Source organism: Coenobita brevimanus, chromosome 82 (genome assembly GCF_032717465.1).
Source record: "Coenobita brevimanus isolate Jiangsu-jjx chromosome 82, ASM3271746v2, whole genome shotgun sequence".
Taxonomy (NCBI): Eukaryota; Metazoa; Arthropoda; class Malacostraca; order Decapoda; family Coenobitidae; genus Coenobita; species Coenobita brevimanus.
The window spans coordinates 2677215-2693305 of NC_137035.1; the positions used below are offsets into that span (position 1 = coordinate 2677215).

At 43.4% G+C, this 16091-nt stretch overlaps 1 protein-coding gene across 1 annotated transcript in view; it reads right to left on the minus strand.

Moving 5' to 3' along the window:
* Positions 1 to 16091, minus strand: part of LOC145409657 (substance-K receptor-like) — an 80567-nt gene that overhangs the window by 16610 nt on the left and 47866 nt on the right. The window contains exons 8-10 of the mRNA XM_080280008.1: positions 3568 to 3638; positions 2597 to 2706; positions 1777 to 1873 (exon numbers count right to left, since the gene is read on the minus strand). Of these exons, the coding sequence (XP_080136134.1) occupies positions 1777 to 1873; positions 2597 to 2706; positions 3568 to 3638 (278 nt within the window). The remainder of the gene's footprint in view (positions 1 to 1776; positions 1874 to 2596; positions 2707 to 3567; positions 3639 to 16091) is intronic.

Here is a 16091-nt window from a genome sequence, read left to right on the forward strand (position 1 = left end):
CTATTCCTTGAATACGCAAAGAGCCCATTCTATACCACCTTCAGGCGGAATACCAGCCTCCAAAATTACCTAATAATGATACCAGAGACAGCCACAAAAAGTCCTTCAACGAATTATTTACTTGCAAGGGTTTCTTTTCTTAGTATCACAACCTGACACATTTGCCAACAACTCCCTGAAATGACGTCAGAATTAAAATAATATTACCTTAGCGCCGTTCATCCATTTTGTAATATTATTATCAACTTATGTGACTAAAAAACATAGTAATTTGTGTGTTGTTATGTAGTGTAGTTCAACCAGACATCAGGTGTACATTAGGACCACATTTCCTGACGTGACTGATTAAGTTCCAACAAAATATGACGTAATATTCATAAAATTTCTCGACCTTTACCCGTATACAGAAGCCTTTTGTTTTCACTCGTATATCACCCAAACACTTCACAAACAATCCAGGGTGAATATTTAGCTGGAAATACATCCATAGAGACCGATTTCTGATACCGATTCATTTCTATAGATGAATATTTATCGTAAGAAATGGTTAAGATCATTTACGAATACGGCCCTACAACCCTCACACCCTCGCATCACCCCACACAATTACCAGATCACAGGCTGTCCCAGGAAATTGCGTGTCATAAATTCAATCAACCGAGAAACAAGAATATCACACAGAATGGTTTTAGATTATGACTGCTAAGACAGCACGGACGAATTATTTAAGAGAAACTAGCGGTCTTTAATATATCTGTTTAATCTCTAACCGAAATCAGAGATCAAGGGTACTTATACAGTTGGTAACATTGGTAAGCACATCATTTTAGCTTTAAATGACGTTATTCAACTATACAGACAATAAATAAGTATTGTCGGTATTGTAATATCGGTACAGCCACCCGTCTGCACCAAAGAAACGGACCTAAACGATAAAATAGTGGAAATATCGTCATTATTATGTCGGCCACCGAGGCGGAAGGGTGGTTCGGAAATCGCTCCTGTGGGCGGAGAAGCAAATGGTCTCTATGGCAACGCAGACGCTGGACTGTATTACTGATATACCGTTTCTACTGCATAGTGATTTATTCTGCATATAACCCTTCAGTATCTGCTGGTATGATACTGACACAAATAATTTCGGTATCAAAACAATATTAATATCATAGAAGAGAACACTAAGCGGAAATACGAGAAATATATCGCTAAGGAAAAGGAGCGAGGAAAGATGGTGGGAGTAAGTGGGTGTACGTGGGAGTAAGCAGGTGTAGGGGTTATTAGGTGGGTGTCGGATGGTATAGGTAAGAGTGGGTGGGTCTAGGTGCGTGTAGTTTGATCTGAGTGGTTACGCAGTGAATGAGTGTAGGCAACTGTGGGTGAGATGACCAATTTTGGTGTAGGTGAGTGTAGGAGGTTTCTGTTCAGTGTACGTAAATATGATTGGGTGTAGGTGGGACTGAGTGCGCGTGGATAATTGTGGGTGACTGACGCTGCTGCTAGGTGGGTGGGGATGCATATATTTTGGTGTGGGTGGCTATATATCGGTGTGGGTGGGTCTAGGTGGGTGTGGGTGGATGTGGATGGCAGTGGCTTAGCTACGGATGGTCCTGAGCCCCTTCACTGAGACAAATGGCCTTCACCCCCTGCCTCTGATGCACATTTCATATTTTTGGTTTATATAATATGAGCTTTATTATATAGCAGTGGGCCCCCTCTCAGATATTTGGCCACATCTTCTCCCCCTGCATCCCCTTCCATTTGTCTAGATCTGCTTACCCCCACTGGTGAATGGATGTGACTTGATGTAGGTGAATGTGAGTGGTTGTGGGTAAGTGAAGATGGGTGGGTAGGTGATGGTAGGTGTGGGTAAGTCCTGGGTGGGTAGATGGTAGGTAAGTGATAGTAGGTGTTGAGTGGGTAGGTGATGGTAGGTGTTGGATGGGTAGGTGATGGTAGGTGTTGGGTGGGTAGTGTTGGGTGGGTAGGTGTTGGGTGGGTAGTGTTGGGTGGGTAGGTGATAGGTGGGTAGGCGTTGGGTGGGTAGTGTTGGGTGGGTAGGTGATGGGTGGATAGGTGTTGGGTGGGTAAGTGATGGTAGGTGATGGGTGGGTAGGTGTTGGGTGAGTAAGTGATGGGTGGGTAGGTGATGGGTGGGTAAGTGATGGTAGGTGATGGGTGGGTAGGTGTTGGGTGGGTAGTATTGAGTGGGTAGGTGATGGGTGGGTAGGTGTTGGGTGGGTAGTATTGAGTGGGTAGGTGATGGGTGGGTAGGTGTTGGGTGGGTAAGTGAAGATAGGTGTACTTATACGCTTCACTGTCTGTACAAATCCACCTACAGTACATGTTATGCCCATAAGCACAACTTTCTATCCACACTGACTTCCTATGTACCAATGTCCCTCCACATCCACCTACATCAACACTCGTGTTAATGCTGAGTTTATATGTATCCACAGTTCGCTATAGTATGTGTGTATGTAAACATTTATTTTTTGTGTGTATGTATGTATGTATTGTATGTATGTATGCATGTATGTATGTATGTATTGTATGTATGTATGTATGTATATATAAAAAACAGTGCTACCAAACATACCTTATTAACGAAGTTGTATACAGCCAAGCCATCGGATCCAGTGTCGGGTATTTGGGTACAGGTGATGACTGATGTCCTCGGTAGGGGTGCTGTGGCCGCCACCTGAGACGCTGGTAAGAGAACGTGAGTATAAACATTAGCAAGTATTTACCTTCGTCTGACGAAGTGGGAGAGCCGGGGAGGGGGGCTGGGGACCCCCCAAACCAGACCCTTGGCCCCCTTCCTACCCTCCACTTTTGACATTTATGTTAACTTAATGTTCAAAGACTGATTAGCAATCCTTCCTGCCCCCTCCCCCTCCCCAGATAAGGGCTTCACCCTACCTTGGCCCCTCCGATTAGTACATGGCCCCACCTTGACCCCATCAAATTAATACTTGACCCCACCTTGGCCCCCCAGCTGTTAAGACCTGCTACGCCACTGGTCTGACGCTGCAGACTATCACCAGTGGCCTCGGGTAAACGACTTCCTAAGGTTTTTGTCCTTACTCATTAACGACCCGTCTTCTAACGGCACATCACCTCCCTCTCGTAAATTCTCCCGCATCTTATCTGTCCAACTCTTTCTCGCTTTTCGCTTCATTCTCCCCAGCCACGTCATTTTACCACACTTCTGGTTAGTCACTCACTATGCACGTTGTTCTTGGACTCCCTCAGCTTCTTCCAAGCACCCCACTCTACTGTATAAACACGTCTACACTCTCCCACACCCAACTACACCCACCCATACTTATGTACACCCAGCCATACCAGCCTATAACTACCCACACAAACCCACATACACCCATGCAAACCACACCCAACCACACCAACCCACACCCACATACCCCTACCTTCATCTACCTGCGGCCTCAACACACATCCACACGCAACTACACCCAGCCACTACCATTTACACCTACTTACACCCGGCAACACCGATCGACATCCATCCACGCCCACCTACAACCACTGACACTCACCCACACTCACCTGCACTCATCAACGCCCATCTGTCAGCGTTGCTGGTGGGGCCGCACTCACTCAGCCGCATACCATTCTCTCTTCATGGCAACCATAGAAAAATACCAATTTAATGGGTAACAAACAAAAATTGGTGCATTGGAAAACATCGTAACTTGTATTATATTTTACATATACAGTGTAATGACAACAATCATCAACTGAGTTAGTGTATACAATTGTATGATTATAAGTATTTACAGAAGGGTTATAATTATACTATGACAGTTTAAACACTTGCATCGTGTTGCACATTCTTGATCATATCTCTCACGTGATGTTTCGGATGTTAAAACGATATTTGTTTGTGTGCGAAGAGAGAGTTTATTCCTAACCCAAGTTTTTATACTTTTATTGAGGTTTACCTTGGAGAAGATTCTTTCTGCCTCTGCATTACTAGTAGGCATTGACGATTCTGAGAGCAAACACAGGAAGCGACTGAAATATCAGTCACCATGTCACTCTTAAGAGTTGAAAGTCACTCGAAAAACACCTCTGGATTGTTCTGTTTTCACATTTTCAGGAACATTCAGATATGAAAGATTCCCCCACTCATCATCAAGTTGTTGCAGATCACCCTGATATACTCGAGGAAGCTTCTACGCTAAACCTGAGAGATGATGTTTCCCTTAAAACATTTTTATCAAAACATTTTGTAACAGTTAACTGTGTGCACATTTCCAACATTTTGGAGTCGAATGAAAACCTTTATTTCCACGCAAGCAGTTACCATAAACGTCCTACAGCGACCTTGCACATCACAGATCAGTTTCGTGTTCTCTTGATGTTCAGGTGACTGGAATAGTCTTTGTTCCCCAGCATCTAAGGATTAATTATCCCAAACCTAGGGAACTATTGCCATATAGCCCCGCTAGATTACAGGAGCGCGCTACCACTCCCGGCAACGGTGACCCGTGAGAGGCTCGAACTCGCAGCCTCATGACTGCGAGTCGGGCGCTCTACCTCTGAGCCATCGCGCCCCCATCTCAGCACCCGTCCTAAGTACATGTGGTTTAAGGGCGCAAAGTGTTTCTCCTTACATGAATCTATGAGTGTTATGTCTGGTGTGGAATCTATTACCTGTTTATAGGTAAACATACATCCCATTTATATGGCGTAGTATAGAATAGTATTATTTACATAATTTCAAATAACTAAAACATTGCATTATGTGGGGATGCGGCAATTTAAGCCGCATCCCTCGGCTGCGGCTACGTCGGTCGCGTTCATTCGTGGTGCTTGTGACCGCAGGGTGTTTGGCCCACATAGCAGACACCCACCCACCCCTACCCACACTTACCTGCATCCACCTACATCCACCCACACCCACTTACTTCTACCCAAACACCTGCATCCACCTACACGTCAGGTAATTAACATGGTCAATTAACTTATATTTTCATGTGATAAGTGACACCTGTCTTGTCGGGAAGCCAGAGATGCACGAGTTAGCACATTTAGCTCAAAAATGAAAGGACTCCGGTTCAATTCTTGGTCCGGTCAGACTGTTGGACAAGATTGGTTCCTCTCTTGTCCTTGTTCACCCATCAGCGTAAATGGGGACCTGGTTGGAACACCAACTATTATGAGTTGTATTATAAGGGAAAACACCTGGTGAAAACTGACTGATCTAACCTTTTCACTCCCATGTCGTAACTCTTCATTCTTGCCACTTCAGGATGGTTTTATTCAATTAGGGAAATATTTTTAAAACTAGATAGAATTAAATATTGTGTAAGTGTGCTGGGGTGGGTGTGGGAGGGCGTGCGAGTGTTTGAGTGGGCGTGAATGGGTGTGGAAGTGTCTGAGTGGGCGTGGATGGGTGTGGGAGTGTTTGAGTGTGGGCGAGTATGTGTAGGTGGTGGTGTGGGTGTGTCTGAGTGTGTGTGGGATTGTTTGAGTGCGTGTGGGAGTGTTTGAGTGGGTGTGGAAATGCCTGAGCGGGTATGGGAGTATCTGAGTGGGTATGGGAGTGTTTTAGTGGATGTGGGAGTGTTTGAGTGCATGTGGGAGTGCCTAAGTGCGTGTGGGAGTTTTTGTGTACGTGTGGGAGTGTTTGAGTGTATATGGGAGTGTTTGAGCGTGTGGGGGAGTTTTGGAATATGTGTGGGAGTGTTTGAGTGTGTCTGGGAGTTTTTGAGTGCATGTGGGAGTGTTTGAGTGCGTGTGGGAGTGTTTGAATGTGTGTAGGAGTGTTTGAGTGTGTGTGGGAGCTTTTGAGTGCATATGGTAGTGTTTGAGTGTGTGTGGGAGTGTTTGAGTCAGTGTGGGAGTGTCTGAATGCGTGTGGGAGTGTTTGAGTGTGTGTGGGAGCCCCTGAGTGTGTGAGAGTGCGTTTGAACGTGTGTGGGTGTGTTTCAATGTGTGTGGGTGTGTTTGAGTGGATATGAGTGTCTGAGTGGGTGTGGGTGTGTCTGAGTGTGTGTGTGTGTGTCTGAGAGGGTGTAGGTGTCTGAGTGGGTGTGGGTGTGGGTGTGTCTGAGTGGGTGTGGGTGTGTCTATGTGGGTGTGGGTGTATCTGAGTGAGTGTGGATGTGTCTGATTGGGTGTGGGTGTGTCTGATTGGGTGTGGGTGTGTCTGAGTGGGTGTGGGTGTGTCTGAGTGGGTGTGGGTGTGTCTGAGTGGGTGTGAGTGTGACTGAGTGGGTGTAGGTGTCTGAGTGGGTGTAGGTGTGTCTGAGTGACTGTAGGTGTGTCTGAGTGGGCGTAGGTGTCTGAGTAGGTGTGGGTGTGTCTGAGTGGGTGTGGGTGTGTCTAGGTGGGTGTGGGTGTGTCTGAGTGGGTGTAGGTGTCTGAGTGGGTGTGGGTGTGTCTGAGTGGGTGTAGATATGTTTGAGTGGGTGTGGGTGTGTCTGAGTGGATGTGGGTGTACTTGTGTGTGTGTGCCAGTACGTTTGAGTAGGTGTGGGTGTGTAAGTGGGTGTGGGAGTGAGTGGGTGTGGGAATGTTTGAGTGTGGGTGGTTGTGGGTGTGTGTTTGAGTAGATGTCAGTGTGTGTAGCTGGGCATGGAAGGGTGTGTGTGTGTGTGTGTGTGTGTGTGTATGTGTGGGCATAAGTTGGTGTGGGTGGGTGTAGGCTGATGTGGGTGGATGCAGGTGAGTGTGGAAGGGTGTGGGTAGGTGTACAGCACATGGGTGTGAGTGGGTTTGGTGGGTGTGGATATGTGTGAGTGAGTGGAAGTGGGTGTAGGTTGATGTGGGCAGATATACGTAAATATGGGTTGGCGTAAGAGGCTGCAGAAAGATTTGGGTATGTGTAGGTGGGTGTAAGTAGGTGTGGGTTGGTGTAGGTGGATGTCAGTGGGTGCATGTGGATGTAAGTGGTTATGAGTGGGTGCAGGTGCTTATAAGTGGGTGTGGGTGGGTGCAGGTGCTTGTACGTGGGTGTGGGTGAGTGCAGGTGCTTGTACGTGGGTGTAGGTGTTGTGGGTGCAGATGACTGTAGGTAGGTATCAATGTATTTGGGTGGGTGTTAAAGGGTGTAGGTGGACCTTGGTGGGTGTGGGTTGGAGTAGGTGGGCATAAATGGGTGTAGGCAGCATTGATCCAGCTCAAAATGTCAAAGTTGAATAAAATTATTGTGGCAGCAAATATAAAATAAAATAAAACTGACATCGATTGGAATGGGTTAACGTTATCAGAACCTTTACTAGAGCAACTGATTGAAATCTTGGTAACACTCAGCTTCCTATGACTCACTCCCAGGTGAATAAAATCATACTGGAGCTGTTGTAGTTACGTGACCTCATGGTACTGTACGGCTGTAGCTGGTTTGTTTTTATCTGATGGAATTAGGCCACTCCAACAATTCAAACACTAAGTTGTGGATGCACGGAATATGATGAGTGATTGTCATGAGATAGGAATGCCTCCTTGGTTACTAGTCAGATTTTCCCTTCATTCTGATTATATTTAGTCATCAACAATGCTGAAAAGGTCCAGGAATATTTATCAGGTGCAAATAAACAACTATCTGTCTATCTATCTACAGCCCGACGCCCAAATCCCGCAAAGGGTGGCGCAGACAAAACGCCTCCAAGTCGCTCTGTCACCCACCATTTGACTGCCCTCCCCCCAACTCACTCCCCCCTCCCCCATATACCTCTCAACTCCATCCCTCCACCTCATCCTCAGTCTCACCCTCCCTCTCCCTCCCTCCACTTCACCTACATACATCCTCTTAGTCAGTCTTTCATCCTCCATTCCCTCCAGATGTCCAAACCACCTCAGTGTATTTCTCCTAATTCTCACAAATACATCCACATCCACCTCACAACGTTCTTTCACTTCTTCATTCGTCAACTGTCCCTCCATGTCACTCCACATGCTCCTCTCAGGTAACTCAATAAACATGCTATAGTATTAATAATTTCATGTTCCAATGACACTCCGCTGAATAAAATCATCTGGTGTTAGCTGGAATGAAATACTAGCTGTGTCAATTATAAAAGGGTTAATGGTGACAGTATTAACATTCTCAGGTTCCTATACCTACTCTCAGCTTAATATAGTCACCTGGTACTCACAGGAAATAAAATACGAGTTGTCTCAATCATATGTTAACCCGTTCAGTCTGAGGATGTCTTTTATGCTGTTCATGCTACCGCCTGGCAATTCTACTCAGCTTTGGGGAGACTTGTGGAACTGAAGAGGTCAGATACAGAATTCATTAATACATTCACTACAAGATCAATACTGGAGTGACACCTTCATGTGGTGGGACTGATAGAGCCAGGCTGCTCCATTGCCTGGTTATACAAATGACCCTCAACTTCTTCCCTATCTGCTGAAAAAAGGATGGTGGTCTGCAGAAGGACAGTTTCAGTCACACAGTCCACTGGGTTCATGTTTAGTTGAGACTGGGTTTGCAACTACAACTACTACTGCTACAAGATATCATTAATACATTCACTACAAGATCAATACTGGAGTGACACCTTCATGTGGTGGGACTGATAGAGCCAGGCTGCTCCATTGCCTGGTTATACAAATGACCCTCAACTTCTTCCCTATCTGCTGAAAAAAGGATGGTGGTCTGCAGAAGGACAGTTTCAGTCACACAGTCCACTGGGTTCATGTTTAGTTGAGACTGGGTTTGCAACTACAACTACTACTGCTACAAGATATCTCCCCATAGCTAAATAAAAATACCTGGAGGTACCCTATCAAAAGCAAAACAGAAACAAACATGTCACCTTATTCAAGGGGTTACAATTATTCTATGTAATTATTAATGGGCTATTCCTTCTCCTACATGCAAACAGAACAAAAAGGCTAAATAAAAGTAATTCTTAATACTAAAACCTTTATTTAGTTCAAGATTTTCTTTGTTACATTACTACAAATTTTATTTAATACTCTTGGGCTGGATCCTCTCTCAGATGAGTATGTCTGTCTAGCAAGAACTGGAATAGATCAGGCTAACAGACTTATCCTGACAATATGAGGGTTAACAGATACTTAACCCTCATCATTCTTTGACTCACTTTCTAGCTGAATATGATCATCTGGCATTAGTTGGAATAGAATATCAACGATGACCCAGCCATGAAGGGATTACGTGTAAAAGTATTAACATATGGGATCTTGTGACTCACTCTTGGCTGAATACTGTATAATAAATCATCCATCACTGGACAGAATAAAATATGACAACTATGGCACCAGTACTAATATTCTCAGGCTCTTTTACTCTCAGGAACATAAACATCTTGCAATAGCTGGAATGTAATACTTGTACTGCCAAAGAGAAGATACAGCCACAAGAAAGTTAAATACATAAAAGAGGTGAAATGACGACTTTGAGAAGAATGGACCTCTAAAAAATTCTGGGTATCTATGTTTTTAACCCCTATATTATTGGTAGATGCTGGTGACCATCATCCACTCACCTGATGCAGTGCTGCCTATTTCTTCATTAGGTGACTACACTGACAGACAAGCCTAGTGTTTTCTTGTAACCCAGTAAACTATTTACGATGCTGGGTCATAACCATATAACCAAATAATGACATGGACGTGCTACAGTGCCAATTTTAATTGCGTGGAAAGATACAAATGTGGCACCCATCTATGAACCAAACCTGCACACTATTCCTCACATCTCACTGAGGTGAGGCACTGACCACTGCAAGGGACCATCGGTTCACCACATAAACAGCCCTACTGAGACAACTGCTTGCCTGTGGGAAGTGGGTCTGCTCAGTCAGATTGACAGGGGTTTCTTTACTACTACAACAGTATGATGACACCTTTTTTGAATTATTTGTGCTACCTTCAGATGGGCTTATTTAGCTTAAGGGAGATTTTTCACACTGGACGGGTTATATAAAACCTTCACTAACCATCTGGCTAATAGAGATTACACCTAAGCTGAATGAACTGTCTGGGATTGCAAGAACAAATAAAAAGTCATGATACTGAAGAGGTTAACTACTTGATTATAAGGATAATTGGGTGTTGTGTGGTGCTAATTAAAAGGGAGACGAGTTGAAAGAGAGAGAGAGAGAGAGAGAGAGAGAGAGATTTCATTATCCTTTCATTCCCTGTTTTTTTCCTCTCTCTCTCAGTTTTGCATAGATACAGACGCTCCCTGTACTAAAAGCAACCTCACACATCCAACATTATACTGAGAAAAAGAAATAAAATAACCCGGTCCGGCCTTCAGCAGAGTCTCTCATCGTGTTAATGAGTTGTTGTGAGTGCTTGGGTGTTGGCTTTAATTAATAGGTTAATTGAAAAGGTGCTAATGGAGTGTGAAAACGTTGCTGAGGAAAAATAAATGAGGGTCCTATTTCCTGGTAAAGCTCTGGAGTGGCGGCGCGTGTACCTGTGTGCAAGGTTTAGGTGTGAAAATAATGAGCAAAGACATTTCAATTTATGCTTTCAGTCTCCCCCTTCCTCCCCGCAGCCTCTCCATTTACCCGCCCAGGCTTGCCATTCCCCCTCCTCTCAACTCCCCCTACCCCTCTCCTCAGTTCTTCACTCTCCTTCTTCCTCTCCCACCCTCCTCTCCCTCCTCCCCAGCTCTCCACTCCTTCCCCCTCCCTCCTTATCCAACAATCCACTTCCTCCTCCTGCCCATCCCTCCACTTCCTACATATCACGTCTGAGTTACATACAATACTCTCACTTGTTCCCATGTTGACAACAAAGAGCCTTTCTGTAACATCTCTTCAGTCAGTCGTATCGATAAAGACCTAATTCAACTAAAGCAATATGACGTAAAACAAGAAAAAAAAAAGGTGTTACAGTATTCAAAAATTTACTAACATATTTCCCTAAAAAATGAAGAATGTTTTTTCCACTCGAAACACTAAGAGCTTAAAATAATAATAATAATAATAATAATAATACTTCTGAGGGGTAGGGTAGGAGAGGGTAGGGTGTGCGGTGGTAGGGTGTGAAAGTTGGCAGGGTGTGAAAGATGGCAGGATGTTTGGTGGCAGGGTACGTGATGGTAGAGTGTGATGTGTGTGGCACATGGTGTGGTAGTAAGAGTTTGCGGTGCTATGAGAGGTGGTGTGAGAGTATGTGAGGATATAGTGTGTGGTGGTGGGGTGTGCGGGGGTAGGGAGTGTACTGACAGGGTGTGGGGTGACAGGGTGTGTAAAGGTGGGATGTGTAGTGGTTAGATGTGCGGGGCTAGGGTAAAGTGGTTACACTGCCTGGTTATACAAACGTCCCTCAGTCCCCTCCCTGTCCCCTAGATGCCGGATGGTGCACTGCAAATGAGGGTCAACTTCGTCATGCAGTCCACAGGGTTCACATTCAAGACTGCAACTACTAATACTACTACTGTTACTACTACTACTACTACTACTACTACTATTACTACAAAAGAGAGAATTTCTTAACTGTTTTTCATCCACTGCTGCCGCTGACAACAGAATCATCAGTCAATACAAGGTCGCTCAGGACTCCTCCTCCTCCTAGTAGTAGTAGTAGTAGTAGTGGTAGTAGTAGCAGCATCAGCAGCAGGCTCATCTCAAAGGGAACCCGGGGTATTGCAGACTGAAGTTACCCTCCTGTGGCAGCTTACCATCCTCCTTTTGAGAGATAGGAGGGAAGTGAAAGAATTTGTATAACCAGGCAACGAAACAGCTCGCTAAACAGGTGCCACCGCATGAAGGCATCAACTCTTCAGCACCATATATATATAAAAAATGTAGGATCGTAGTATTGTATTATTCTGCCATTGAGGTACGAGAAATAGGCTGTAAAAGGACGTAAATCTAAGTATAACCTGATTTACATATGAGGTTACGGTAAAAAGCTCAGGCACTCCTACAGATAAACTGATAAAATCCAATAATGTTCAGGTCTATGGAAAGTGACGGAATAGAGTGAAGGCTTTTTATCCTCTCCTCCTCTCTACTCTTATGTGTGACGTAGTATATTGGCTGAACCTCCTCAGACTGAATCAATACCTTGCACTTGAGTTTCAGGGTAGTGTAGCAAAATTGGAATAATAAATGTATACTGTTTCTTTACTTGAAAATCTCATGAGTCGAAAGAAATTGCACAGAATTCTAAAAGGTCATATATAATAACGATTCTCTTTCACTCCCCCGGGATTTTCTCGTGTTAAGGGGATGGCTCAGTGTTATGATGTTTACCTTTATTTTACCTCCTTTTATTTATATTACCTTTGTTTTGTACTGCCACTGCCACACCCACGCCCACACCAGCAGATCGATCCAACTCCGCGACATTTAATATACCGTCAAGTGAGTTTCATGCACTGGTCTATTTACGGATCGCTCCTTGCACAATTAGGAGCATCAACAAAACTACTTGAAGTTTATTTACAGGCTCAAAGCAAAGGCAAAACTTCTAGTACAAATGAAGTGAAAGTCAGGACACCTCTGTAGCTATATTAACTTCGAAATTTCTTTACCTTCCCTGTAATTTCTCCTCGTCTCTCTTCCCAGTCTCTCTCTTTCTTCCATTGGCATCCTAGCACCCCCAGTTACTATTTTCACGTTTCACTTTTGTACTGTTTCAGCAAATGCCAAAAAGAAAAAAATAACTTATTAAGCTTAGAATAAATCAAAGGATCCTGAAAGGTAAGGCAGCAACCAATAACTCAGTGACCTGCTCACCAAGACCTTTAGAAACTCTACCCCAGCCCACTTTCCAGGTTAACTCTTTTCAGACAGCTAATGGAAGGCTCGTGTCGGAAGCATGTGAGTATGGGGGGCTTATTGATGTGAGTACCTTGAGCAGAAGTACCTTATTTAATAAAGGCCCCCTGGTTGGGCGGCTTATATTAGAGGCAAGCGAATAAAGGACTTGTTAGGTAAAGTAAAGTGTCTGGGAGAGCCCCCTAGTAGAGATGCTGTCCCACAATCTGACCGTGTCGTGTGTTCTCTGGATGGAATTGGAGAGGCAGTGGCTGTACTGAGGTGGTAGGGCGGCTGGTGTTTATGGCATCCCAGCTGAATTGGTTAAAACGTGGGACAAGGCATGATCCAGGGATTAGATGTAATTTTGGAATCATTGGGGGGAATGGTATAATAATTCCCACCCACATTTTTAGGAATATGATAGCCAGGGTTTCTCACCGAATAACAGCAGCAGCAGCAGTAGTAGCAGTAGTAGTAGTAGTAATGGTAGTAGCAGCAGCGACAGCAGCAGCGGCGGCGGCAGCGGCAGCAGCAGTAACAGCAGGCTCATCTGAATGCGAATCCTTACGCCTGGTGGGAATTGGAGGGATCTGAGGGACGTTTGCATAACCGGGTAGCTCCACCTCCCAGTTATATAGATGCCACCACATGAAGGCGTCCCTCTCGCAGCGGTGTGCACCAAAGGAAAAACTTGTCCAACTTTGAGGCGATACACTGAATATTTACGAGACTCCACGGGAAACAGTTTGCAATAAGTTACTCGTGCAATCTAAAACAAAGCTTCGAATCATCAACAGCAGGTCTTAACTTGACTATCATTTCCCTTAAGCTAGATGTAAGAATAGAGACTATGCTGCAAGAATCAATGAAACAAATACTGTAAGAATCAAAGGAACAAATACTGCAAGAATCAGGGGAACAAATCCTACAAAGAATTAAGGGAACAAATATTGCAAGAATCATTAATACATATACTGCAAGAATCAATGGAACAATACTAAATGGCATAGAAGGCTTCGTATCACCTCCTCTTTAGCGATTTATTTTTCATATTGCACTATACCATTCTCTTATACACTATTTTCCTAGCTTTAGTATTCACAGACTTTATCTCTTTATAGACAGACGCCATAATCCCGTAAGGGGTGGCCGTTTGACACTTAGTTGTTTTTCGGGAAGGGGCACTAACCCTCCACCAACCCTCTTGCTGACACATAGGGAACAGGGATGGGTTGGTTATATGGTGACCACCCAGCGTTGCAAATGGTTTCCTGGCTTACAGGAAAGCATTAGGCTTGTCACTCAATGTAAAGCCACCTGATTAGGAAAGAAGAGTAATAAAAGGTGACAGAAAAGACAGAAAAATAGAAAGAGAGGATAGCAGACACAGAAAAAGAATAATATAGGTGAAGGAAGAAGTAGGCAGCACTATCAAGTGAGTGGATGATGGTCGCCAACACCTACCACCAAACTTAATACCAACAACAATATAAGAGGATTTGGGGGGATGCTACGTCCAGAATGAATCACTACAGAGGAAGTGTCACGAAATATCCGAAACCCATTAGTATTATATCACCAGCTCTGTCTAAAATTGCATCAAATTTTGCGCAAAGTCTCAGTTTTATGTTATTTAATTGTCTCTTAATAAAAATCTTGACAGAGGGAGTGTCCTTCACTGTGCGGTAATAAATTCGAGGATACATAGTTGGTTCAATAAAATCCAGGTTTATGGTTTTATTTTGGTTTTATTTTTACTGCATGATTACACAGCTTTCAAACCAATAATGGCGGGATACAGCAAACAGATTTACACACGTTCCAAAGAATTCTGTATTTTACGTATTTACATATTTACAGGAGAGATACAAGGTGTGTGGGTGGAGGAGGAGTATAATATTTTACAGTAATATGCTGAATTTGGTATAATATTCTGTACTATTATACCAGATCAGGTGTAATAATCTGCTCAGTCATAACAGATAATATAATGACCTGTTCCATTATACCAGAGCTAGTATAAAATAATCTGCTGTATTATACCAGATTAAATGTAATAATCTGCTGTATTATACCAGCTCTAGTATAATTATCTGTTACATTATACCAGGTTAAGTATAATATTCTGTTACATTATACCAGGTTAAGTATAATTTTCTGTTACATTATACCAGATTTACATAATATTTATCACATCCGTATTCCTTAAAGCTTCAGACGATTTTAACCAGTTTAAGAGAGACATTTCAAAGTCGCTTAGTTACCTGGACGCTTTAATAGCCTCTTCATTACTAGGGGACTTTCTAGAGTTGCATAAAACCGTCTGGATGTAGTAAGACATATAAAACATGAACTACATCGTCAATTTAGTTATCTCCAGACGATTTTCTTCAGCTCAGGAGAGGCTTTTGCGGTTGGAGGGTTTATTTAGAGGCTTCACTGTACTAGGGGATTTTCTTGAACTGCATAAAATCGTCAGAAGGTAACAATATAAAACATTCATAACATCTCTTTGGCAGCCACCAGACGATTTTATCCGGTTCATATGGGGCTTTTGTAGCTGGAGGGGTTACTTAGAGGCTTCACTATACTAGAGGTTTGTCTAATGTTGCATTAAATCGTCTGCAGAGGAAAAATATAATATAAAATACTAAATACCTTTTTTTTGTTACCATCAGACGATTTTATTCAGCTTAGGGGAGACTTTCCTGTGCTAGAGGGTTACCTGGTCGCTTCATTAACCTAGTCAGTCCAAGAGGTTTTTCCTAAGCTACACGAAAATCGTCTGGAAGGAGCAAGAGTGGTATAAAGCCTACAGCACGTCTTCTGGATAGAGGAAGTCACGTTAAGAAAACTATATTGATATCAACAGCACGAATTGCCATCTTAAAGGATATCACGTCAAAGGAACTATACTGACACGAACAACACGAATGGCCATCCTAGAGTATTAAATTTATACACGAACATCAAAAATACGGACACGAAAAAAGGAAAAACATGAATTCAATATCTGTCTTAGTATGATACATGGGACTTAATTTTCTACGCTGAGTCAGGGAAGCTATGTACATTTATAAATACTAACATTACACATAAATACAAACAGTAGCCACACAAGTTTTGTACACAGAATGAGTGAGGGTATTCTGTACAGTACTTAAAATTACACTAGAACATCTGTAGACATTTATTTAACTATTTGGTATATTTAAGAACATCATTTCTTTCCCCCCACTTGTCCACGGAGAAAGGCCAAGGGCGGTCTCCTCGTGCGAAAAGGAAGCACCCTAACACCTCTTCCTTAGCAGTTTATTCTTGGATATGGCTGGTTAATATAAATCTGTACGATATTTATGCAGTATA